At 44.6% G+C, this 26,580-nt stretch overlaps 1 protein-coding gene across 10 annotated transcripts in view; it reads right to left on the bottom strand.

The window, feature by feature from the left end:
* The window catches only part of SLC4A8 (solute carrier family 4 member 8), an 80,228-nt gene that overhangs the window by 26,859 nt on the left and 26,789 nt on the right, over positions 1–26,580 (bottom strand). For all 10 annotated transcript variants that reach the window (XM_045462986.1, XM_045462989.1, XM_045462983.1 and 7 more), the window contains 13 exons: positions 25,206–25,366; positions 21,210–21,398; positions 20,241–20,332; positions 19,127–19,284; positions 18,112–18,199; positions 16,799–16,945; positions 15,861–15,961; positions 9,677–9,851; positions 8,944–9,077; positions 7,668–7,913; positions 4,112–4,217; positions 3,339–3,500; positions 325–438 (listed from right to left, as the gene is read on the bottom strand). In XM_045462986.1, coding sequence (XP_045318942.1) covers positions 325–438; positions 3,339–3,500; positions 4,112–4,217; positions 7,668–7,913; positions 8,944–9,077; positions 9,677–9,851; positions 15,861–15,961; positions 16,799–16,945; positions 18,112–18,199; positions 19,127–19,284; positions 20,241–20,332; positions 21,210–21,398; positions 25,206–25,366 — 1,873 coding nt within the window. The remainder of the gene's footprint in view (positions 1–324; positions 439–3,338; positions 3,501–4,111; positions 4,218–7,667; positions 7,914–8,943; positions 9,078–9,676; positions 9,852–15,860; positions 15,962–16,798; positions 16,946–18,111; positions 18,200–19,126; positions 19,285–20,240; positions 20,333–21,209; positions 21,399–25,205; positions 25,367–26,580) is intronic.

The following is a 26,580-nucleotide window of genomic DNA, read 5'->3' as shown; positions in this document are numbered from 1 at the left end:
GTGCTATTAATCAGACTTGTTCCAAGGACCCACATTTCCACTGTATGAGGTATGTATTTAAGTAAACATGCACATTCCACTATTGTAAATCTTAACTTTTCATTCATTAAACCACCTTAGATGTTCTGTTCTTGGAGTTTTGTGGCTGGAACTCAGCCAAGCCTTAAGAGTTTGCTCTTCTGAAAGGTAAGGCATGAGGGACAAAGTTTAGATTTCAGGGACTGCAGAATGCAGGATTAGGATATGGAAAGGCCTTTGAAATTCACTTGGGACCAGATTCTAGGAAACCACATGAGGGCACCAAGTACCCTGAAAGCTGTTTACCTTGAACACACTGGGAACTTGAAGTTTTGGTGATGGGATTCCAATCAAAAAATCAATAATCACCATTGTGAAGATAGTGAGGAAAACAGCAAAGTCACTCACCATGGAGCGTACCTGGCATGAGAAAGGATTGGAAAAGTGTTTTATTAGGCTCAATGCAGTAGAAGAGAATTTTGCATTGTAAAAGGTTTAAAAGTCCTCAGAAGAATGCTTTAATGTTATAATTGAATTAATACAACCACATGTAAACAACAGGAATATGTTAATATGCCCAAGTTAATACCCCCAAAGGGTGGATATGATGAGGGAGAATGAACCATTTGGCAAACGCTAATGTAACCACCCTGACTGGGAAGAGCTCTATTTGGAGCATTTGTGCCCAGGTCTGGGCAATAGTTCTGAGAACTTGGAATAAGATTTTCTGGGGCCAGTTAAGGTCCATTTGTACCAGTCAAGGGCCTTGGTGACAGCATCGACTCTTCTCCCTCATGCCCGACACCTCATCTACCTGCATCCAAGCCCTGTTGGCTCTACCTCCAGAACAAATCCCGGATCTGAGCACTTCTTACCATCTCCACTGTTCCTACCCAGACCAAGGTCACCATCAGCTCTTGTCTCTCTTAAGTACAGCAGACACTTGCTTCAGCCCCCCTTTAAAGCCATTGGACTGACTATACAAGTTGGATTATGTCAATCCACGAAAACCCTGAAATGGTTCCTCATTTCACTGAGATAAAAACCCAAAAGGCCTCGGCCTATGAGGCTCACACATTGAAATTAGAAGCCCAGCTTCTAACGCTCTCCCACTCGTTTATTCTGCTCCAGCCATACAGACCACTCCGTTGTGTATTTTCTTTTCTTTTTAAAAAAAAATTTTTTTTAAAGTTTATTTATTTTTGACAGAGAGAGAGAGAGAGAGAGACAGAGACAGAGACAGAGCATGAGCGGAGGAGGGGCAGAGAGAGAGGGAGATACAGAATGGGAAGCAGGCTCCAGGCTCTGAGCTGTCAGCACAGAGCCCGATGCGGGGCTCGAACTCACAAACTGCGAGATCATGACCTGAGCCGAAGTCGGACGCTCAACCGACTGAGCCACCCAGGCAACCCCCCCCCCCAACTCTATTGTTTCTTAAACATCCCACCTTAGGGTCTTTGTACTTGCTTATCCCTCTTGTCTAGAATGCTTTTTCTCCAAGTAACTTCTTGGGTAGTTCCCTCACCTCCCTATGTTCATACAAAGATCACCTTCCCTATGAGATCTTCTCTGATGATCCTACTTGCAATTGGTCACCATTCTCTACTCCAGCACCACCTATGCTCCTTTTCTGCTTAATTTTCTCCATAGCAAAACAGATGAACATAAGGGAAGGAAGCAAAACTAATATAAAAACAGGGAGGGGGACAAAACATAAAAGACTCTTAAATATGGAGAACAGATGGTTACTGGAGGGGTTGTGGGAGGGGGGATGGGCTATATGGGCAAGGGGCATTAAGGAATCTACTCCTGAAATCATTGTTACACTATATGCTAACTAACTTGGATGTAAATTTAAAAAAAATTTCTCCATAGCACTCATCACCATTTTGTGCCTAGGAGGACGTTATAGTTTAGTTCAGCTTTAATAAAATACAATGCCTCTAAAACGCCCAGTGTCTGCCTTAATCTGAACTTCCAACAGAGACAGAGCAAAATATATCTTAGCCAAAATATATCTTAACCTGACTTTGCTTTCCTTTGAAACCTGAGGTTTGCAGCTTCCTGGCCCTGGTTTTGTCAGTTCTCTTCTGAATGTTACACAATTCTCTGAACCTGTACCTGCCCCCACCATCATGAGCCATCTTGGGTCCATTTGACCATCCTGGGGCCCAGTGGCCCTTCCCTCCTCTGAACTCCTATGACCCCTTGCATCCCAGGTTGGCGCCCAACCCTTTACACTGTATCATATGGACCTGTACATTTCGTATGTTTCTCCTTCCTATATGATGGCAGAGACCATGTTTTAAACTTCTATATCCCTGATAGCACTTAACCCAGGCCTCAGCAAGTAGCTAGTAGAGAACTGCCCTTATTAACTATTTGTCCACATCAGAAACAATGACCCAGAACTAATTCAATATGTGTTTCCCTTAACTACCATGTAGCATCGCGGAAGTCTAAGAATGTGTTTTTCCTGCATGAGTGTACCATAGACAGCTAATCAACTGAGCTCCCCACCCATTCGGACTTCCTGCCCTGCAAATGTACCTGACTGAACCCTCACTTCCAGAAAACCCACCATTTCTCATGCTTTGAACTCCTTTTCAAAGCAAAAGTGGCCCCTTTTCGCCGCTCTACACCCAGCCTCTGATTCCGCTCTACTAGAACTGGTCATCATCAAACAGCACCATTTGTATCAGATTACTGAGGCTTCAAAGAGTCAAGCAAACCAAGTCAGGAGTATTCTGGCCACTGCAGTCAATGTGCCCGGTGATTTCACAAGCTGCCACAAGAGACATCCCTGGGAAGAGACTTTGGGGTCCCCTACGTATCCAAAGTAGGGATCATCCCGCTTTACTGTATTTAGCAGCCAGCTCCAGCTATTGCATACTCCATCTCCCAGCATCCTGGAAAGGACACTTCACAGCACTCTGGAAATTGAGGGTTAAGAGCTTTTGCAGAACCACCTTAAACTCCCCTGACACTTTTTTCTTTTTTTAAAGCAATCTCTACCCACCAATGTGGGGCTTGAACTTACGAGCCCAAGATCAAGAGTTGTGTGCTCTACGGAATGAGCCAGCAAGGCACCCATCGCCCGGCACTTTTAATCGAAAAAATCCTGAGTATTAACCCCTCAGCCCACACCACATGTTTACGAAAGGCTGCCAGACACTAGAAGAGAATGCCACAGTGGGGCTTGCCGGGACATCTGGAACTTGCCACCTGCCACTCTACTCAGCAAGCAGCATGGAAGCTGAGAATAGACTCTGTTATATTAGAATTCTAACGCGGAAGAAATGTATGAGGGTGCTACCTACTCTGGTTGGGAAATAGCGACTTGTCTTAAATGTCTTTAAGGTGCTCGAGAGGATGAAGGTGGTGAAGAAGAGAATGCAGGACCAAAAGAGCACATCAGGAGTATAGGGTCCATGATGGCCGCACGCAGATCCCGTGAACTCTCCATGCATCTCCTGGCACTCCTGCGGGAACAAGCATTCTGGGTGATGACGAGGGAATAAATAACTCTGGCCTTCTGAGCCCACCCCTCCCTGCCGTCCCACGGTTGCTGGGGAGCGCAGGCTGCTGGCAGTGTCCATTGATCCGTGTGCTTGTGGCACTCTCGCTTGCACAGGCGCCTTCTGAGTACGGTGACTACTTAGAGTCCTTAGACGCTTTGGAAAATGAAACCAGGATGGTCCCAAGCAAGCATGAAGCTCTGGGAGGGCTCTGGCAATTCGTATTGTTTATCTTACAGAGGACTTCCAAATCGGAATGTTCTGCCAGCCTCAGAAACCTGGGTGTGCCCCTGCCCTGCCTGGTTTCATCCCCACATATCCCTAGTGCAGGGACCCTGGGTAGGGTGTACGTGGGAGGGAAGAGAAAGGCAATCTTCTTTTCCCTTTATGTACAAGAGAACTTTTGCTGGGGAAAAGGGTCAGCAAGAATAGTTTAAATACATAAATAAATAAATAAATAAATAAATAAATAAATAAATAAACAACCTTTGTTTTTGAAAACGCCAGACCATGCTGAAGGGCTACCACACTTAAACTTGGCAGTCACAGTGCTACAATACAACTCCCAGACTTACGCTAACAGTCAGGTTGGCCCAGTGGACTTCTGTTGTCACGATATTGTGGTCTTTCCAGTACTGCAGGGTATGGTTGTTTGGATTTTCTGGGAGAGTACACCTGCAGCTGAGGGAACAAGAAAAAAGGATTCCTGAGGAAAGCAGCCAAGTATTTGATTAAATAGTTTTAGCCATGACTGGACTAAAGCCCCTGTCAGAGCCTGCCTCGTTTCTCCTTTGCCCATCTCAGGTCCCTGAGATTGGTCCTGTTGCTTGAGGCCCATGGGTAAGCCCAACCACATCCTTATTTTTCAGTCAGCCATTATAAACACAGACACAAATCAGCACATGGGCCTTGAATTAAATTGTGCCGACCACCAAGCTTGGCACAGAATGGTTCTTGGTGGTCTCCTTGCTTAGTTTCTTTCGTTTAGGCCCTTCCCGTGAAATTCAATCTATAAAGCAAGGAGGACCTGCTACCCCATTTGGCTCTCAACAGTCTTCTCCGAGCCTGGATATCTCCTGCTCTCTATACCCTGCCACATTCTCAATATGCTTTCAATATCAGAGGCTCCTGGAATTGTGATGCAAGCTTGTCCCGACACTGCATCATTCCTGGTAATATCCCACCACCATGGCCTCCTCTTGTACCTAACCAGACCAGATCAGACTTGTCCCTCTGGCCAACATGCGGCCTCCCAGTCCCACAATGAACATAGCCATTCCCATTAACTTTGCATCCTCTGTGGATTTAATGAGCATACCTTCTAAGGATATAGTACAACAGAATTAAAATACAAAAAGATCTCAGTAGATTGTAATAGGAGGAAATCAACAAAATAAAACGTAATAGGGAAAGCCATAAAGTCCTACATTTAGGAAGGGACATTAAGTCCCAAACTTGGAAGCAACGAAGATGTCCTTCAGCAGGTGAATGGATGCACTATATCTATAACTACACAATGGACTATTATTCAGCACTAAAAAGAACGAACTATCAAGCCATTAAAAGGCATTAAAGACCTTTAAGGCAATAACACTAAGTACACAAAGCCAATCAGAAAAGCCTACATACTGCAGGATTACAACTATATGACATTGCCGAAAAGGCAAAATGATGACGACAGTAAAAAGATCAATGCTTGCCAGGGTTTGGAGTGGTTACCGAGGGATGGGTAGGCAGAGCACCAAATATTTTTTTTTGAGAGAGAGAGACAGAGAGAGAGAGACAGAGAGAGAGCATGAGCAGGGGAGGTGCAGAGAGAGAGGGAGAGAGAAAGAATCCTAAGCAGGCTCCACACTCTCAGTGTGGAGCCCAGTGAGGGGCTCCATTTCATGAACTGTGAGACCATGACCTGAGCTGAAACCAAGAGTAGGAGGCTTAACCGAATGAGCCCCCCCAGGTGCCCTCAGAGCACAGATCTTTAAGGCAGTGAACTATTCTGTATGATACTATAATAGTGGATATATTATTTATAGATTAATCAAAACTCATAGAATGTACAACACCAAGAGTGAACCCTAATGTAAACTATAGGCTTTGGGTGATAATGATGTCTCCATGTAAATTCATTGTTTGCAACAAACTGAGCACTCTGGTGCACGGGATGCTGATAGTGGGGGAGACTGCACATGTGTGGGAGCAGGGGGTGGATGGAAACTCTCTGTATTCTCTGCTCAACTTTGCTGGGAACCTAAAACTGCTCTTAAAAAATCAGTTCCACATACTTGGAAGGTATTATGCTGAGTGAAATAAGTCAGTCAGAGAAGGACAGATATCATATATCTTCACTCATATGTGGATCTTGAGAAACCTAACAGAAGACCATGGGGGAAGGGAAGAGGAAAAAAAAAAAATAGTTACAAACAGAGAGGGAGGGAGGCAAACCACAAGAGACTCTTAAATACAGAGAACCAAGGGTGGATGGGGGGTGGGGGAGATGGGAAGATGGGTGATGGGCATTGAGGAGGGCACTTGTTGGGATGAGCACCGGGTGTTGTATGGAAGCCAATTTGACAATAAAATATATTTTTTAAAAAATCAGTTCCACATACTAACATAAAATGATTTAAAGAGCTGGAGAGTTCTAGCTTCACAGCTCCAACGGTAGAATGCAACTAAGAAAAATCCCACCTTGAGCTGTATTAACACAGAATTACAGTGTCCAGATCCAAAGTCTACTCAGTCCAAGGCTGGTCACTTTTGTCAATCTTCCCCCACTGGGTCTCATGAGGGCAGATCCTTTGTCTGCCATGTTCACTGCTGTCTCCAGGGCCTAAAACCATGCCCGGCATATAGTAAGTGTTCAACAAATGTTTGTTAAACAAATAAATGAATGATTGAGAAAAACGTCGAAGAATGAACCTTACTCCAATGCCAATCAGCAATCCACTAGGCTTCAAAGATTATACTCCCCTAATGGTTGTTATTTTGTAATAAAATAATTTCAAAATTCTAACAAAAGTTTTTTTATGAATTCTGACCTTAAAAGGGGGAATAAATGAATACGCAGAACCTATGAAAATGTATCCGTGACTAGTTGGCAGACCCCTCCATACAGTGTGCTCTCTGCTCAGACAGTTTCGGGTTGAAATTGTTCGCTTTACAACCAGGCCCTCCACATCAGAAATGTACAGCCAGAAGGCAGGGAATTTGATGTACCAAGCTAAAGGTTGAGGGCCTTTAGTCATAATTTGGAGAATACTATTCCAGAGGAGAAGTGTTTCTAGGACCAGACTCTCCTGGATGGTTGACGACATGGCGAAATACCATGTTTCTTCTCCCCCTGATCCAAACTGTATCAGGCATGGGAAGAAAACAGTCTCTTGCGTTGAAATCTATGTAAGTAAATAGATTACTAGATCCTTAGGAAACAGAGTAAGAGACTGTGGATCTGCAAAGAATTGTTAGTATATCTCTACCTAACGATTCCTAAGAGGAACCTGTACATACATTCAGACGATCTTGATAACATGCTTCAGGGACTCACAAATCCTTGTAAAAAGAAGGTCCTCCCAATAACTCACTTGAATTCTCCCTGCTACCTTTGCAGCCTACTTTTGTCTCGTGCCTGGAACCAAAAGCCCGTGCTCTGGAAAGCATTCCTCATGTCCCCTCTGAGTTTTGTTCTTAGTCCATCCTCTCTGTCATCACTTCTGGCTGTTCTCTGGCAGGCCCCCTGGGTTCTCCACATCCCTATCTAAGCCTTATTTCCCAGAGGGCCAAGACACTTCCTTAACAAAAGGCGCAAGTACTGCCGGGTACACTGCATCAGCCAGTAAACGCAGGCCCACTGCTCAATTAAAAAAAAAAAAAAAGGGGGGGGGGTGCGCCTGGGTGGCTCAGTCGGTTAAACGTCCGACTTCAGCTCAGGTCACGATCTCTCGCGGTCCATGAGGTCAAGCCCCGCATCGGGCTCTGGGCTGATGGCTCAGAGCCTGGGGCCTGCTTCCGATTCTGTGTCTCCCTCTCTCTCTGCCCCTCCCCCGTTCATGCTCTGTCTCTCTCTGTCTCAAAAATAAATAAAACGTTAAAAAAAAATAAAAAATAAAAAATACAAGCAGAAAGCATACTTACTAATACAGGCTAAGGTGGTCCAGCTGGCTGTGCATGTGGATGGGGTAGGTCTCTGCCAGGTGAATGAGCTTTTCTATTGCTTCATAGATGAAAATAATGCAAATCAGGGAGGCAAATGCCTCTTCAGTGAAGCGGGTAATGTAACAGACAAGGGAACTGGCATCAGTTGCCACAAGGACAATACACAGGAAGGCAGTCCACAGTCCGATACAGGCTCGCAGGGAGAGGTACGAAAGAGCATAATCTCTGAAACAAAACCAAAGTTCATCAAAAAGCATGGATGGGTGAATTACAAGACAAAGGGTCAGAAATGTGGTTAATTCATCTCATCTCATCCATTCCAGTACCGCAACCCAGTTTACCCCTAATTCTGACTGTACTTTACTCCTAAATGCTGCCCGGGGAGAGCTGTGACCAAAGATTTGCTCCACGGGTAATATTTGCCCCACAGGCAGTATCTGCCACAGCAAGGACATGGAAAGTGGAGAAGGAAGGAATCGGCCACACGCATTTCTGCCATTACTGCCCAACTTGATTCAGATCTTATTCTTACAGTTAGGAAAAAGGGGCTGGCCCATGTTCCACATGCTCCTACGTCCAATCCAAAATGAAGAAAAAATTTGATAGGGAAAGGAGGCACTGCTAAGCCCCTACCATCAGTAGCAACCACAATATGAAGGGGGCGTCTTAGGCCAAATTAAAAATTGACTTGAAAGGGGCGCCTGGGTGGCTCAGTCGGTTGAGCGTCCAACTTCGGCTTGGGTCATGATCCCACGGTTCATGAGTTTGAGCCCCACATGGGCTCCGTGCTGATGGTGGGGAGCATGCTTGGGATTATCTCTCTCTCCCTCTCTCTCTCTCTGTCCCCTCTGGGTACGCTCTCTCTCTCTCTCTCAAAATAAATAAATAAACTTTAAAAAACTTGATTTGAAATGAAAATGAAGGAATTTGACTTAGCTAGAGAAAGAAAACTCCAGTACGACACTGTGTGTTAACTAACTTGAATTTGAATAAATAAATTTTTAAAAAAGATAAAAAGTCAAGACTTCAACAATGGCTGAGGGACATTAATAAAGCTCTTTAAGATTAGGAGATCTACTATTTTAGGTACAGTACTACCTGGGGGCAGGGCAACAGGCCAAATGATGTTCTTTCGTTAGGTTTTTACAATCCAGAGTAATATTTGCCTGATTATGCTCGCCCGGGATCCTGGCATTCGACCCTAACGGCACAATAACACATCCAGTTAGAGTTTTCAGAAAACCAAATGTCTTACTTGCAGAATTTGAACAAAATCTTTTCAAATACAAGCACTGGCCCAGTACTTCCCAGGATGGTGAGAGCCTGTCCCGCAAACAAGGAATAGGCAATCCCAGTCATGGAGGCTCCAAACAAGGATTCAATTGCACTCTGAGGGGGGAAAAAAAATCATCAGAGTCCATAGCCCATCTGTAACCAGTAGCGTGGGCTTATACACATTCCTGACTTAGCTCTCGTGTGTGCCCTGACAAGCCATTTGCTTGTATTTCATTTTAGCAAGAGTGAAGTATACACACGGTCTAATACTCCTGTAAACGGATACCATCTTGATAATCCAGATGCCCAAATCCAACCACATAGGATTCCTTAACTAAGTCCTGTTCTTCAGTGACTCAATTCAGTACTTAAATATACACAGAAAGCACAGTGATACCATTTGTACTATGAGCCGTCATTCAGAGTCACATTAAATTTCAAATGACATTGATCTATCATTTTCCACCCTTTTGAGCACCAGGCAATTCAACCGGGCAGTCAACTAGTGACACTGATGTGCAAGCAGACGAGAGTCGGTTCTAAAGGGAAAACTAGGTTGCTGCTTGGTATGAAATCAGAAGGCCACAGTATTCAGTAGAAAGAATCCAATCTCCTCAGCCCTAGCCCAGGGGATTTTCCTCTCAGCAGACTTCCCTGCCAACACAATGTTTTAACTCCTGTTGGGGCCAAGAGAAGTGGTAAAAAGTCCTTACTATGCGTCCCTCAGTGGCTTCTCCGAGCAATCCCCCAAAGGTGATGACAGGTGACATGCAGGCACAGTACAGGAACAGAAAGGAGGCCAAACACTGTAAACTGAGTGCATCCCGGTAGTCGCTCCAGTACCAGGGGGCCTTCCGCTTGATGTCCAACACCAAGCCCCCAAACAGCCTGTGGAAACATGGCAAACAGGCCTCTAACGCAGTCCCTCTTCCACGGAAGTATTTGAACAGCGCACATTTGAAAGCCACTTCAAATGTGCTCTGAAGACAAGCTTTGGCTTCGATTTGAGCCCCAGTACAAGAAATCTCTCCGGGGTCAGCACACATTCCATTTGCAAACAAGGGCATGAATTTGAATGATTATCCCGAGCATAAAGAGAATTGCTTTGGGAGTGCATATTGCCCATTCAATAAAGAGTTCCAAAAAAAAATTAACGTGAAATTAAGTAATCGCTTCAAACCGCAAATTCTGAGCTGTTCGGAGGAAATGTGCAAAATCCATTCAAGGTATTAAAATCGTTAGTTTTATTATATATGTATTCTAGCCAAAGAGCCCCATCACATGCACTTTCCTACGCTGAACAGCTACCCACCTTACTGTTGAGAAATTAGCATAAGAATTCGTTCATGTGGTTGACAAGTAGTAGCAGATATTGTGCCAGGGACCGGAGATGCAGCAGGGAGCAAGACAACGCAGCCCTTCTCTAGCACAGGCGATAGGCGGTGCTGTGAGGGTGCCACGGCAGCACAGAACAGGAGGGAGATTTCAACGGGGACTCAGAGAACGGACCAGGAGCTAGCCAGATGGGGCAGAGGGGCTAGCGTGGGTGACACCTGGAGGTGAGAGTGCATGGCGGGGTCCAAGTGCTAACGCAGATACAGCTCGATAAGACAGTGTGAGGGGCAAATACCAACAGACAGGAACGGTGAAGCTGGAGAAGCCAAGTCACAGAGCGCCTTGCAAACTGTTTTAAGGAATTAGAACTTTATCCTGATGGCATGTCAAGTCACCGAAGGATTGTAAACAGGAGAACAACATAATTAAACGTGCATTCTGGAAGGATCACTCTGGAGGGGATGTAATGAATGGAATGCGGGGCAAGACTGGAGGCAGGGGATTGGGAGGAGGAGAAGTGGAAGGACTCAAGGGCTGAATCAGGAAGTAGAGTCCACAGGACATGGTGGCAGGACTTCTGGACCCCTCTCCAGTTCCCAAGGATGAGACAGATCAAGGGCAAGATATCCCACACCAAGAAAGAGCGTTCTCAAACTGGGTCACTTTTTCTAGAGTGAGGTCTTTGCACCAGAGTGAAAGTTGATAGGGGAGTCACACAAAATGCCACTCAGCATTACAGGACAGATCATCTGGTCTCTTCTACAAACCAATGGCATGGAAAAAAAGGAAGGAGAGCTAGTACAGAATGCGATCATAATAACCAAATGCAATCCCTGACTGGATGCTATGTGAAGAAAAAAAAAAAACTCTAAAAAGATGTGGCTAAGACAATCACAAAAAGCTAAATGTGAACTGAGCATTAGACAATTTAAAGAATTATTGTTAATTTTGTTAGATTTCATAATGGCATGACCGTTGTTTTTTAAAATGTCCTTATCAAACAGAGATACATACTGAAGTAGTTACAGGTAAAGTGATATGATACCAGTGATTTGGTTTAAAATAATCTAGAAAACATAAAAATAGAACAATTACGTGGGGAGAAATAGACAAAACATGACTGGCAAAATGTTAATCACCGTTGACAGGCACATGGGGGTTCATTATACTGTTCTCTCTTCTTATGTGTTTGAAACTTTCTATAATAAGCCAGAAACAAAAAATGAGCTACTCTTTCATGAAAGGAGGCTTGGCCAGCTCTTTCCATCTCTCTGCCTGGGAGCCCGGAGGAGAACCATGCGACCTGGGGCCTGTACGCTAGGGGGAAAGGCCCAGCAGCTCTCTCTTTCCATTTGAATGCTTTCTCTCCCTAGCCAGGTGCAATGAGTGTGTTCGTGGACACGGGGCTGACACTGTTCTATTCTACCTATTTGTTCTTTTCCTCTGGTTTGGGTGGGTATAGTTGGGATTCACCGTCGTCAGTTTATAGCGGTAACATCACAATCTGGTTCTTGGCTTAGAGAAGAGAGGCAAAGCTCGTTTTGTTTTTAGTCTATCTGGCAAACCTAGCTTAGGTAAGGGGCTATCTATAGGGTCTAACCTAGAGTATGAGAGTTCCACCTCAGAGTTTGGAACCAAGGCTCCAGTTTGTAATAAAGTGTCACTATGCCTTGCTTTCTCCTCTGTGCAAAAACGACCTTATAGGCAGTTTTGATTGGTCTGGGGCAAGACACAAGTGTTTCTGGGTCTTTACCAAGACAGAACTAGTACCATGTGAATATCACCTCTTAATCACCGATGACCTTCCTCTGAAGGGTATTATTCTGGGAGAAGAATCTCCTTCTGTAATAATGAGCCTCACCCCACTTGGCAACCTGAGATGCTGCCACGATTGCTCAGCCCCTGGATGCAGGAGGCCCTTCCAGGGAGGAACGTCTGTGAGTCACAGACAAAAGATGTATGCGAAATGGATTTATAAGAAGCCATAGAAAGGGGGGGCATCTGCATGCCTAATAATGATTAAAAGGGGAAAGAAAAGATCTGAGGCTCTTATGGATAATGTAACTATAAATTAATAAAATGATTTCTGACTACTATTTATGGAGTCAGCCTTATCCCTCACTCATGCATAGAATCAGACCATAATTGCACAGCTACCACAAGATCAGGCATGGATGCTTCTCTCCACATTTGAGACTTCCTTTCCCTTTCAACACTACCTTTTTTTTTTTTTTTTCCCCAACGTTTATTTATTTTTGGGACAGAGAGAGACAGAGCATGAACGGGGGAGGGGCAGAGAGAGAGGGAGACACAGAATCGGAAACAGGCTCCAGGCTCTGAGCCATCAGCCCAGAGCCTGACGCGGGGCTCGCACTTACGGACCGCGAGATCGTGACCTGGCTGAAGTTGGACGCTTAACCGACTGGGCCACCCAGGCGCCCCTCAACACTACCTTTGATGTTCAAGTTTTTTTGGGGGTAGGAGGCACACAGGGATACGAATTTCAGCTTGATGCAAGAAAGGACTTACCCGTGTAGAGGGTCACTAGGCTCTGGAGCACTGACTTAGGGAGACTTTCTCTGGAGGGCTTTAAGGACAGCCCAGCCATCCATTTGTCTGGTGTGCTTTGGAAGAAACCTGTTTGAAGTGTGTGTGTTGGAGGGGCGGGGAATCATCGAGATAGCAGCTCCTGGTTCTTTTTTCATTAACCCTTCCCAAAAGCGGCATCCCCAACAGAGGTAATAAATATGCCTTGGAAAAGTCCTTTCTTGGAAAACCCTTCTCTTCCCTGCGGTGACACTTGTGACCTAGGAACGCTCTAGTCAGACTTTTGTCTTTGTTATGTACGGGAATGCATCAGCATCACAGAGGTCCAACACCGGCCCGGCCTCAGATTAATACAGGACTGTTTTCAACTTCCCTCCTTTCCTGCCTTAAGAGTCTACACACCCCCATCTTCATATACCTCCCCGTCTGACAAATAGAACATCCCCTAAGTCTCCAGGTTTTGCCCCAGGCCTTGCAACATGGCACACACAAGGCAGGTTTTCCACCTCGGAGAAACACAACTAATGGTATGAAGAACTATTTTTTGTCTGTGCAGTCCAGGCGGGTCCAGAAAGTTCTAGGATGTTCATCTATGGGGGAGGGTTTGCTTTGACTCCCTACAAACTTTGAGATTTGGAAAGAGAAAAGGGTTGGCACAGAAGCATAATCTCTGATGCAGGCGTGAAGTCACCTGGCCTACAAGGCTATAATAGGAGAAAGGCCATGTGTCTTGAGGTCTTTTGCTAAGGGCTCTGAGGAAAATTTTGGGAACTCAGGAAGAGGAGGTATCTCCCATACCAAGCAGCCCTAGGCCCTGAACCTAGATAACCCTTCCTTTCAGCTTTATCAACTCCATTAACTTCCTGACAAGACATGAAGGGAGAACTTCCTCAAACCCTAGAGGAGTTTGTGAGTAAAGGTACTTTGACACTGTGAGTAAGCATGTGATGATCCTGGCCACATGAGATCTTCTTTTGGGATGTCAGGCACCATTTCTGAGAATCGACAATTCTTGAGATCTAATCTAATGGTCTCCCAAACTCCCACGTGGACTGGATTATAAATGACTCCCTCAAAAGGCCTGGGACTTTAGTTTATTCTCCTCTAACACCAAAAGAAACCTGAAATCTCAAATCATTTGGAGGAAACCCTGTTGCCCTCATTTCCACTACCTTCAAACTCTAAGTCCTGGGGTGTGAACACCATTTATATTCAAAAGATATATCACCACCCTGAAATACCATCAAACACCCAAGACCCTTTCCCTAAAAAACACCACCTCCTCTAGGACCATCTCAATCCTGGAACCTATTCTAGGGACAGATGCTTCCCTTGAACTGCTTCTCAATACCAGGCCTCCCCACCCAATTCAGACCTCTCCCAACTTTAAAGAAAATGTTAAATTTACTCTTGGAGGTTGCTCCCTCATTTCAGTGATCCCTTCCATCAAAGAGCTGTTCTTTTCCTCCATGATCACTCCCCAGAACCCAATTATCTTTCCTCACCCTCAAATACATTCCTCCAGCCAGGAAACACACCCCCATTCTGGACACTGCTAGCTAAGTGCCATCTCTCCTGCTTCTAAGCCCCCTTTCCTAGCTTCGCCCTGAATTTCTAAGAGTAGAAAAATAGATGACTGTCTACAATTCTAGAAAACCCTGAGTTTCCACTGGGTACTGAGGATAGAAAAATAAGGAAAGCAACTTCAAGCAAAGAAGAAAAAAACTAAGGTGAAAGCTAGGAAGTAGAGGGCATTACAAAGCTTCACTCCATGATCTGAGTCCTGTCCTGAGACTCTCCACCCAGCAGATCCTCAGAAACAAGTACAACTTATGGAACCAGAACTATGGTCACAACCATCTCCCACCATCTGGGGAAACCCTAGATGTCACTCTAACCCAAAATACCATCCTCTTTCACCACCTTCTTACCTGGCAAATCAAAGTTAGTCTGGGAACCTGCTTCCCTAAACTTCCATAGAGAATCTCCTCCTTGGACATCTGTCTTTAGAGTCTGGGCCTAGAAGAGTAGATTGACTATTCTGAGACACACCCACACCCCTAAAATACTACTTATTTTCCTACCCTAAGGGAGTTTCTTTACTTAAAATAATCACTCAAGGGGCACCTGGGTGGCTCAGTCGGTTAAGCGTCCGACTTTGGCTCAGGTTATGATCTCATGGCTCGTGAGTTCAAGCCCCACATTGGGCTCGGTGCTGACAGCTCGGAGCCTGGAACCTGCTTCGGATTCTGTGTTTCCCTCTCTCTCTACCTTTCCCCACTCATGCTCTCTTTCTCTCTCTCTCTCTCTCTCTCTCTCTGCCTCTCTCTCTCAAAAATAAACATTAAAAATAAATAACCACTAAATATTTACCTATATTTAGTCCACTCATGCTATAGAACAGGGATCACTCTAAAAGTATTCATTCATTCATCCATCAGATACTCAGTGCCCACTCTGTGCAGGGCATTGTGCTGGGTGCTAGGATTATAATGGGCACCCTGCCCTTACGGAGCAAACATTCTAGCAGGAAGACAACAAATGAAGCAATAATAATAAAGTATGGGAAGGGCTGTAAACCAAGGGGTAGGAGGAAGGTGGCAGACAGGTGAGGGACAAAGCTCAAAGTTGTGACACCACACAGTAGGAATACCTAACCTCATCTAGAGAGAGTCTTAGAAGGCTTCCCAAAGGAAGTGACCCCTAAGCTAAGACAAGAAGGTAAGTAGCAGTTAGCCAGGAGATGAGGGAGGGAACGAGTGTTCAAATCAGAAGGAACAACGTGTGGAAAGGACTGGAGGTGAGACAGACTGTGGTCAGTGGTTTGAGAAACCTGAATGAATGAATACAAGATCCGATAAATTCACAATACTTATTACAGTCAGTGGTTCCATTTGAAAAGTCATTCCCAGCCAAAATACCAGAGAGAAGAAGGCTGAAAGTGACTATGACTCATTCCTTTACACAACTTCAGCCCAGTAAGCAGCATGAGCTGTGAAACGTCTCAGAACTTACCGCCCGGTGCGCTGAAGTTCTGGCCCGCTGTGGCCCCCATGTGGTTCCGGTTCTATGTGGCAAACATTTCCATTTGGAACTCCAGGCATTTTCCGCTTCTCCTTTCAACAGAGGAACACAAAATTAGTAAAGTCAGCCATCTATCCTGTCCTTCCTGTTAACAGCGGGGAGTGATAATGAGATCATCCAAAAACAGCCCCCAAATACCCATGTGTTTGTAGTTTTCAAATGCATTTACTGATTTGGGGCAGTTTATTGACTTTCCTGAAAAACAATAACAACATATAATTTCTTGCCCTCTCTACTAGTGCCTAACTCCTAAACCTGCGTTGCTCAGAGACAGAAATATGGAGGCCTGGACATCAGGTGGGACCTAAGTTCCAGTTTCAAATCTGCCTCTGTATAATCTCACTTCACCTTAAAACTCTGAAGATAGTTTCATTGAAGATAGTTTTATTTATTTGTAATATTAAGGATAAAAATACCTGCATGGGGATGTTGCCAGGAGGGCTGAGTTAGCATCTGTAAAGCACCAGGCCTGGTGTCTCGTGTACAAGGGCTCCTTGGCCACCTTTGATCTGTCCCAAAGTATGCAGGATTCCACCTGTTCTCTCTATACAACTTGCTCTTTTCATCACATGGCTTCATTCACAATATACTCCCAAGAAATGTGCTTTCCTCTCCTATCCCATCCCACATCAAACCTCCAAAGATGGCTTTAAAATTATCCTAGAGTAATCCTGACTGATCGCATCACACCTGAGCCAATCTATGTTACTGTATACTCATTTTTTATAACTGCTCTGTTCATTCTAGGTGCCGAAAACAGGGCTATAGCTTGAGTTATTTAGTATATACACACATGGTCTTTGCTTTGTCCATGGTGGGTACTCAGTAAGTGACACTTAAGCCACCATTGGCTAATGTGCATACATTACCTGGGAAGGGACATTTTTGGGTGGCTCGATTCTAATGGAGGGGTCCCACTCCCCTGGAGGGAGCACTGTAACCTGGTCTAGGAACTCATCAATCCCCGCCAGGAGATCGTCTCGCTCTTTTGCCTTATACGCCACATCATGAAAAATCTACAGAGAAGAAAAAACCCTTAGGAAAGTTGAAAATAACTTTACTTAAAACAATACCCAATGAAGGGCACCTGGGTGGCTCAGTCGGTTGTGCAATTGAGCGTCCAACTCTTGATTTTGGCTCAGGTCATGATCTCACGGTTCATGAGTTCGAGCCCTTGCATCAGCCTCCACACTAACAGCACAGAGCCTGCATGGGATTCCCTCTTTCCCTCTCCTCTCCCCCTCCCCAACTCATGCTCTTGCTCTCAAAATAAATAAATAAACTTAAAAACAACAACAACAATCACCAATGAATGTGGTGAAGGACAGATACAACCTCATGAGTTTTATCTCTGTCATGGGGAATGACATGACAATGTGGAAAACTTCAGCATTAAAAAAGTGCAAGGATAAAAGCATAAAAAAATGAAACTAAAGATGAGATGGGTCAAAAAAGAACTAGATATCTGTATGCTAGTACAAGAAAAGATGAGACTCTAAAGTTGTATAATTGTTATCCCCCCAAAGAGTGGGACAAAAGGCAAGATACATGGGAAAATTTTCCTATCATAATGGTTGGAAAAAGTGGATGAAATTCCTAATGAAGGTCCCCCATGAAATAAGCTTCCCAATCAAAGACAGATGACAAAACACAACCCCCATCTCCCTCTGCCTGCTAACACATAGGCCTTAAAAACCCTACCCTGCAGCTTACAAGAGCAGTATAGTCCTCACTAGGGCATGTAGTGGGGATTCAGCACCATGGCAGCCACAATGTCTGGTTGCTTGGGACATTCACATCTCAGTACCCAAGCTCATACCCCTGACCCTCACGTGGAATAAGAGTGAGGGTTCTTTACGTAAAGAGCTTTTATGTATGCAATTAGCCATCCTCTCTAGAAGGTTGTCAGCCTTAACACCTTTCTCTCTAGGCATCCTAAGAGCCAATGATAATTTTCCCAGAAAAAGATTTCTCTGCATCCTTGGGAGAGATGATATAGGAAGAAATAACCCCAGAAGGTTTGGGCTTCCCACAAAAAGCATTCAGAGAAGTGACCTGACCTGCTTCCCAGAAGACACTGCAAGGGTGATTATTTTATCCCCAACAGATAACTCAGGGTCTAGCACAGAGTAAATACTCAATACACATTTACGGCATGAACGAAAAGCAGAATGGTGCATACCTCATCTGTCATGATGGTGGCCATGGATCTGCCAATCTCATGGTACTGCTGACCTTTCCCTACTGGACCCAATAGGATAAACAAAAATCTGGCAACACACACAGAGGATGAAATTATAAACTATATAAGAAGACATAAAGAAGTGGCATCTTATTCCTCTCCAAACAGTGAAACATTTCTCTCTCCTATCAACCAGAAATCACTGTGGTAACTTCAATAAAAAGAGACAGATTAATGATGGAGCAATATAAGTGGCCTTGACCTAACAGCTCCACTCTGAGCATTGGACGTATTTGTATGACTCCATTTCAATAATGCGGTTATAATTGTTAGGGTTTCCATAGACACAATTCCTTGCTATAGGAAAAAAAAAAATTTTTTTTTAATTCTTTTTTTAAAACATGCCATTGTTGTGCAAATTCAAGGTTTTCTAAATCTCATTCATTGCTCTAATAAGCAAATGATGGGGAGAGGAGAGGGATAAGGAAGTTGACATGATCAAGCCCTGTAGAGGAGTCGAAATTGTGTTCTGGACATCCGAATACTCTGTAATTAATGGGGCTCTGCATCACCTGAATCACCACCTTCAGAGTGCACGAATAGCCTTTTGAACAAATGTGGACATATTTGCAAACCATACAAATCCTGCCAGAACCGTGGAGACATCAGTACTTTTGCTCAGACATATTTCCCTGAGACACGGCTCTGTGGAACTGAGAGGGTAAGACTCAGACTTCCCACCATAACAAGTGATTAGCCTGTGATACGCCCTTGGGATGCTCTTCAGTTCTCCACTCCCAAGGCTATAGTTACTTAAAAGTCATAGCCTTAAAAGTCTTAGAATTCTTCTGCGTGGAGGTTAATCCAACATACCCCCAGTGAGATCGCTGCTGAATTTTAAACAGCGTTCCCCAGTTAATCCCAAATTTTGGCACTAGCTGGTTTCTTCTACCAGAGCTCACACAAATCTGTGCTTTAGACAGAATGCGCTGAGTTTCGCTGCCCTTGTCTTTACCTTGTTGGGATGGGCACTTCTGTCAGACCCGAGAGAAGAACGGCTGGAGAGAGCCTCACAAAGGCAACGATGGGGCGGTCCAGAGAATCCACCTCACCAACCAGGACATTTGAGGCCTCCGCCCCAGTGGGAATTTTTTTCATGAAATGAAGATCCACCTGAAAGTCCAAAAGAACCCTCTGACAACCTAGGAGTTGTCACTTCACACATCAACCACCTCCCTTACCTTACATTCACCTGTCGTCTCATGATTTAACAAATGTTTGCTCACACTCTTTCATTTGACCTTTGCAATACCTCTGTAAAGTGGATAAAATAGGTCTTATTAGCCTCATTTTTTATTTACAAAATAAACGAAATGACTGAAACCCAGAGAGGTGAAGTTGATTTGCCCAATGGAGCCTTTAAGAGAGAGAATTTAAATCCAGGTCCTCTGATTTGAATTTCATTACACCACGCTTTCTCACCGACTGTTTTTGAAGCTCTCGGTCAAATTTTTTCCCTTTTAAAACACTTGACTGCTTTGTCAGAGGTTTCAGCTTTTCTAAATAAAACGGGGAGCCTTCCCAGCAGAGAAGTGACGCGACCCCATCTGTGTTCTAGCTAGTGTCGAGGACAGACCAGGGCAATGAGAGGCTGGAGGCAGGGAGATCGAGGCTTGAGCCAGAAGCTGCAGCGAGGCACTGCTACTGCAGAAATCTTAGGATGCCCAAGTCACGGTCCCCAAGAAGAGCCTCGACCGCAAAGTAGTTTTAGGAGACAAGAGCAAAAATATTGTTTCCGCAAAACCCTGGGAGGTGAGAAGGGGCTGCTGAAGAGTAATCACCGAAAACAACTTTGGAAAAATCGGGAGGTCTGTGTCAGGGAGGTTTATCGGGGGCTCCTCTCAGTTCTAGCATCGAACCTGGTGGAACAAACTTGAGTCCGCCCCATGCAGGCTGGAGTGAAAGGGAGAAGACCCAGGCAGAGGGGCCTCCTTTTCTGCAGAAAGGGTTCTGGTCTTAGACAAAAGGTGTTGAACTACCAAAGCTTACCCGGCTTCCAGCGATTGGACTCTCGGTTCCACTAGGAATACTCTTAGGCCTACAAGCCAAGCTCCCGTGTCTCTGCTCACCTTGCTTAAATCCACGGGACTGTGTTCACAATTCACGCCATTTTTTACTTCAAGACTCGTAGTTGGAACAGACTGAGGAGACACAGTTTGACCTATTCAGAGAAGACAGAATCCTCTGAGCCTCTGCCCTTTCCCCCCTTTGACACACTCCATCCGTCACCCGTTGGCTATGGCTCTCTGTCCTGCAAGGCCCATAGAGAAGAGCTAAGAAGACTATGCAGATAAGACCCACACATACATGTCTCCTTACGGACTAGTAAAGGGAGGGCAGAAGTCTTTCTACTTCTGCACCTTCTTCCTGAACATATTTGTGGTCCTCTTTTCTTCCTCTATTAAGGCAGGAATTCTTAACCAGGAGTGCATATCAGAGACTCCTTTGGATAATGTTTCAAATACGTAGATTCCCAGGCATATCCCTGCACGTTGTGATTCAGTAAATGTGGGGACAGGGAGACATAGAGATTAGACCCTGCCTGGCCACAGAGAAGGAAACCAAACAGCGGCTGAGATTCATGGAATGTCTACAACCCGTCACGTACCTGATTAAGGGATTTACGTAGAATCACGTATCGAAACCTCACATTAAACTGATGGGGCAGATGCTATTATCATCCTTATTTCACAGAGGAGAAAGTGAGACTTTAAGAGGTTTAGGAGGCTGCCCGAGGTCACACACTTTGCAAATAGTGGAGCCTGAATCTCAAGCCTCGAAGTCTGACTCAAGAACCTATACTACTGTATTTTGTGTCCCTAATCTAAGATCAATCTGAGGCAACATCCCTAGTGCCACAGAGATAGATGGTCATCAGTCCCAGCCCCCCATCTTGCCAGTAACCAAACCATATTGTGTGTAAGTGAGCATGGAAACATATTAGACAAATACAGCCTGTACCCTCTGGTAACTTAGCATCCTCAACTAGTTCCTAAGTGTCTTATTAATAAAAGAACAGTCACTCCTAATAATCTTACCATTTTTATCCATCGAATGTGGATCTGACTGCTTCTTGCCAACCTCAGCGAAGGAGCGAACAATGGGAATGAGGTTATTTCTCTTTTTTTCATTCTGATGATGATGCTTTTTGAGAAGGGCTTCCCGTACTTTAACCCTCATGCTGTCATTCAGGTCACTGAACAGTTCTTGCTGGTCCAGGATCAGGTCTGGAAAGCAGGTGCTAACATGAACACTCAAACTGACAGTCAGTGAACTCAAAGAGGCCCACGTTGGGTGGTATGAGGGGTGAGGAGCGAGGAGTGGGAGAAGCAGTTCCACGAGGGTCATTAAGGTATAAGGTACAATCATACCTCAGGGCCTGAAAGATCTACTTGACGACAGCAGCTGTGACAAGTTATACTTTATGCATATAACAGATCATTATTATTAGAAACAATCAAGCATTTAATAGGTGCCAGAACTATGCTATGAACTTTACACAGATTATCCAATCAAATCCTAGTGAAACCTCTGAGAAGGAGGTGGTATTGTAACAATTTGTACAGATCCAGAAAACTGAGGCCCAAACGTTACAAAATTTCCCAAGATCTCACATCTAGTAAGTCGCAGAGCTGGGATTCAATCCCAAGACTATCTGACTCAAAAGCCCACACCGTTACCCACTTTGTTCTGTTATCTGCCAAAGTTCCTCTATATTCCCTTCCTCCAGCATTTCAACATCGCTCTAGTCGTCAAGGGGAACGACAACTGTAGAACGCTCCGAATGACAATTTGAAGGTGGAACCGACCGACGTGTATGATTCAGTTAACTAAGTGCCCCGGGCAATTACCATCAACCTTTAACCTGTCAGACCAGCACAGTTGAGGGAGGTTAAAAAATCCCAATAATGAGTATGAGTTCTAGAGGCCCACATTCTGTCCCACTTCTATCACTTTCTGTGTGATCTTGGGCAAGTTACATAACCTTTCTGTACCTCAGTTTCCTCATCTGTAATATGGCGCTAATATTATTAACCATCTTCAAAAGTTGTTACAGAAAATTAATGAGATAATAAATACAAAGTGCTGTATCAGTAAATACTTGATACAGTTTGTCTATCCTTATCACCAATATGAATACATCAGGTACCTACTGTAAAGAACTATAGCAATTATACTTCAGTCCTACATCCCTATCCCCAAGCCTCCCCAAAACTTCAACCTATTCTCAACCCCAACTCCATCCATGACTATCCAAGTCTAGAAGAAAATCTATCTTGAATATTCAAGCTGAAGATCCATGGTTTCTCTATATTTAACCTTTATATCGATGGGTTTATTGCTCCCATATTATAAACATGCTTCAGGATCTTTCATCTTTTTTTTTTTTTAAAGATTTTATTTTTTTTTTTTAATTTTTTTTTTCAACGTTTATTTATTTTTGGGACAGAGAGAGACAGAGCATGAACGGGGGAGGGTCAGAGAGAGAGGGAGACACAGAATCAGAAACAGGCTCCAGGCTCTGAGCCATCAGCCCAGAGCCCGACGCGGGGCTCGAACTCACGGACCGCGAGATCGTGACCTGGCTGAAGTCGGACGCTTAACCGACTGCGCCACCCAGGCGCCCCTAAAGATTTTATTTTTAAGTAATCTCTACACCTGACGTGGGACTTGAACCCACAACCCCAAATTCAAGAGTTCACACGCCCCACTGACTGAGCCAGCCAGGTGTCCCAAGATCCTTCATCTTGAAAAAAAAATGTAAAAGAAGAAGAATGTCCAACCCAGACCCTCCTTTAACTCTGGCACTCTGTCTGTCTCTCTCTCTCTCTCTCTCTCTCTCTCTCTCCTATCATTTACAGTTTTCAAAAGAGGGGCACCTGGGTGGCTAAGGTTGTTAGCGTCCAACTTCAGCTCAGGTCATGATCTCACGGTTCATGAGTCGGAGTCCCCTGTCAGGCTCTGCTCTGGCAGAACAGAGCTTACTTGGGATCCTCTGCCCACCCCCGCTCTCTCTACCCCTCCCCCACATGCTTGTGAGCACATGCACATGCACATCTTCTCTCTCTCTCTCTCAAAAATAAATAAACGTAAAAAATAATAAAAATACATTTTAAAATCTTAAACAAATAAAATTAAAATCACAAAATAAAGTTCTCAAAAATTTCTCAGTCCCCTGCAATTTGGCTCTCTCAATGAAATTGCTTTTGATAAAATCAATGGCCTTCCAGTTGCTAAATTCAGTGGATGTTTACGTGGCCTCTCTGCAGCATTTGACACCGAGGAGTTGAAACTCTCTCCCTTCTTAGCTTTTGTAACGAGCTGAATGGTGGCCCCCTCGAGACTTCTATGTACTAATCCCCCAGAACCTGTGACTGTGATCTTATTTGTAAAAAGGGTCTTTGCGCATGTAACTAAGTTAAGGATCTCAAGATCATCGTGGATGATATTGACAAATATTCTCACAAGAGAGACACAAATGAGAAGTCCATGCGAAGACAGAGGCAGACTGGAGTCATGCATTCCTGAGAAGGAACACCTTGAGCCACTAGAAGCTGGAAGAAGCAAGGAATAACTTTCCCCTAGAGCCTTTAGAGGGGACACAGGGTCTCATCAGTGCTGACCCCTCCCTGTTTCCCCAAGTGATCCCAGAGAGGCAGAATCTCTTGGACACTTGCAGAAAAGCTTGAAGAAATCTTGATTTCACTGTCTAGCCAAACAGAGCCAAGCTGAGGGAAAAACCTTCACATGCACCCAGGTGTTTCCCAAACGCCATTCCTAAAACATGGTAACAACACTCAACATCAGGAAACCCCATCAGACATCTCCCATTACATCTTGCTGAAAAAATGGGGGTACTGTGGCTCAGTTTCTTACATGTCTTCCCCAGCTGCCATGTTTACAAATCTTTCCTTAACACCTTTTTCTCTGCACAACTCCCAGTTGCCCCTTCCTCTAATTATTACCAAGACATATCTCTGTTGTTGCACTTACTTAAATTGTTCCACGGTTATTTCCCCCGTTAGAAGGTGAGTTCCTTGAGAGTAGGAACTATATCTTATTTCCCTGTGCCTAGCATATTACCAAGTGTATATAGATACAAAATAAATGTGTGCTAAATGAATAGGCAAATGGAGGACCGAACACCCTGTCATTTGAAATAGGCTGTGAAATAGGTAGAGTGGTTTCTTAGTTTAAAACCCATCCCACAGGGCGCCTGGGTGGCTCAGTCGGTTGAGCGTCCAACTCTTGATTTCGGCGTAAGTCAGGATCCCAGGGTCATGGGATCAAGCTCCGCATTGAGCTCCACGCTGACAACACAGAGCCTGCTGTTCTCTCTCTCTCTCTCTCTCTCTCTCTCTCTCTCTTTCCCTCCCCCCCCCCCCACTCTCTCTCTCAAAATAAATAAGCTTAAAAAAATAACAAAATTAAATTAAAAACCCATCCCACAGCTGAAGACATTGAGGTCGAGAAGTTTCAGTGACTGGCGTAATGACACAAAGCTACTTTATTCTTTCCTCCACACTCCTTTTTTTTAATGATTATTCATTTTTTTAAGAGAGAAAGATGGGGCGCCTGGGTGGCGCAGTCGGTTAAACGTCCGACTTCAGCCAGGTCACGATCTCGCAGTCCATGAGTTCGAGCCCCGCGTCAGGCTCTGGGCTGATGGCTCAGAGCCTGGAGCCTGTTTCCGATTCTGTGTCTCCCTCTCTCTCTGCCCCTCCCCCGTTCATGCTCTGTCTCTCTCTGTCCCAAAAATAAATAAACGTTGAAAAAAAAAAAAAAAAGAGAGAAAGAGAGAGAGGGGGTGAGCAGGGGAGGGGCAGAGAGAGAGGGAGACACAGAATCCCAAGCAGGTTCCAGGCTCTGAGCTGTCAGCACAGAGCCCGACACGGGGCTCGAACTCACGGACCCCGAGATCATGACCTGAGCTGAAGTCGGACACTTAGCCAACTGAGCCACCCGGACGCCCCTCCACACCACACTTCTTAATTTAAACAAACATTCCTCTGTTTTCTCTCACCTACGCTTACCTGAAATTTCTTCTATGCTATTTGCACGCATATCCAGAAGGACTGTCCCATTTATAAGGCAGCTCCTTAGCTCAAAGAGACTATGCAGTGAAAGGGTTGCCACATAAGGCTTGCTCCAGCGCTCTCCCCCATCCTCGACATCTTCTTCAAACTTCAGCCACCTGAAAGCGTGACAAACAACTAGATGCCAGAGGTAGAAAATGAAGGATTTTCACAAGAGAATTTTCTTTTAATTTTTTTTAGTGTATATTTGTTTGTTTTGAGAGAGGGACAGACAGAGAGCAAGCAGGGGAGGGGAAGAGAGAGAGTGAGACAGAATCCTAATCAGGCTCCAAGCTCTGAGCTGTCAGCGTGGAGCCCGATGCGGGGCTCAAACTCACGAACCGTAAGATCATGACCTGAGCCGAAATCAAGAGTCAGACGCTTAACTAACTGAGCCACCCGGGCGCCCCTTACGAGAGAATTTTTAATGTAAGCCACAAAGAAAGACATCTGAATAATCATACTGAACGTTGTAATTTAATCTATATGTTCAGGGTACATTGGTAAGTGAAAAAAAAGCAGGTTATAAAACAGTGCAAAATTGAGTACAGTTTGATCCCATTTCTATTTAAAGAAAGATTTAAAAATACAAACACACATGTATAAGACACCAAATGCTGTATCCCTCATTATACCTGGGGTAGTAAAATTATACATAATTTTCATCTTCTCCTTTTTGCTTATCTTTATTTTCCAATTTTGTATAATGAGCACATATTACTTGTGTGACAGATAGATCTCAGGGCGCCTGGGTGGTTCGGTTGGTTAAGCGTCCGACTTCAGCTCAGGTCATGATCTTGTGGTTCGTGGGTTTGAGATCCCGCATTGAGCTCTGTGCTGACAGCTCAGGGCCTGGAGCCTGCTTGGGATTCTGTGTCTCCCTCTCTCTCTGCCCCTCCCCTGCTTGTGGTCTGTCTCTCTCTGTCTCTCAAAAATAAACATTAAAAAAAAAAAAAGATAGATCTCATCAGTATCATTTCGGTATATTAATAAAATGATCATATTTTTCTTTTTAAAAAGCTCTGTGTGACCTTTAGAAGTTGGCAAAGACAGAATAACAAGACGGATTGCCTTTTCACTTGGTATCAGGTTGATTGGCTTGTCTAATCCTCTCCAGCCATGGCAAACGTCCAAGGATATAGCAGGGTTCCAGGAAGAGCTGTTCCAATAAGAGCTAGAGCCACACTTTGCTAGTTACCCAATTTGCCTTCTTCCCTGAGGCTCAGGCATGCTGGCTTTGTATTGTCCGTGAGGCTCACTGGTCAATTACAGAGGAGCCCCAGACATGGCCCTGGTTAATCGGAGGGCTCTTTTGGGGTTTGAGCCTCAAGCA

The sequence above is a fragment of the Leopardus geoffroyi genome, chromosome B4 (assembly GCF_018350155.1).
Source record: "Leopardus geoffroyi isolate Oge1 chromosome B4, O.geoffroyi_Oge1_pat1.0, whole genome shotgun sequence".
NCBI lineage: Eukaryota > Metazoa > Chordata > Mammalia > Carnivora > Felidae > Leopardus > Leopardus geoffroyi.
This window is presented reverse-complemented; position numbering and strand designations above follow the sequence as displayed.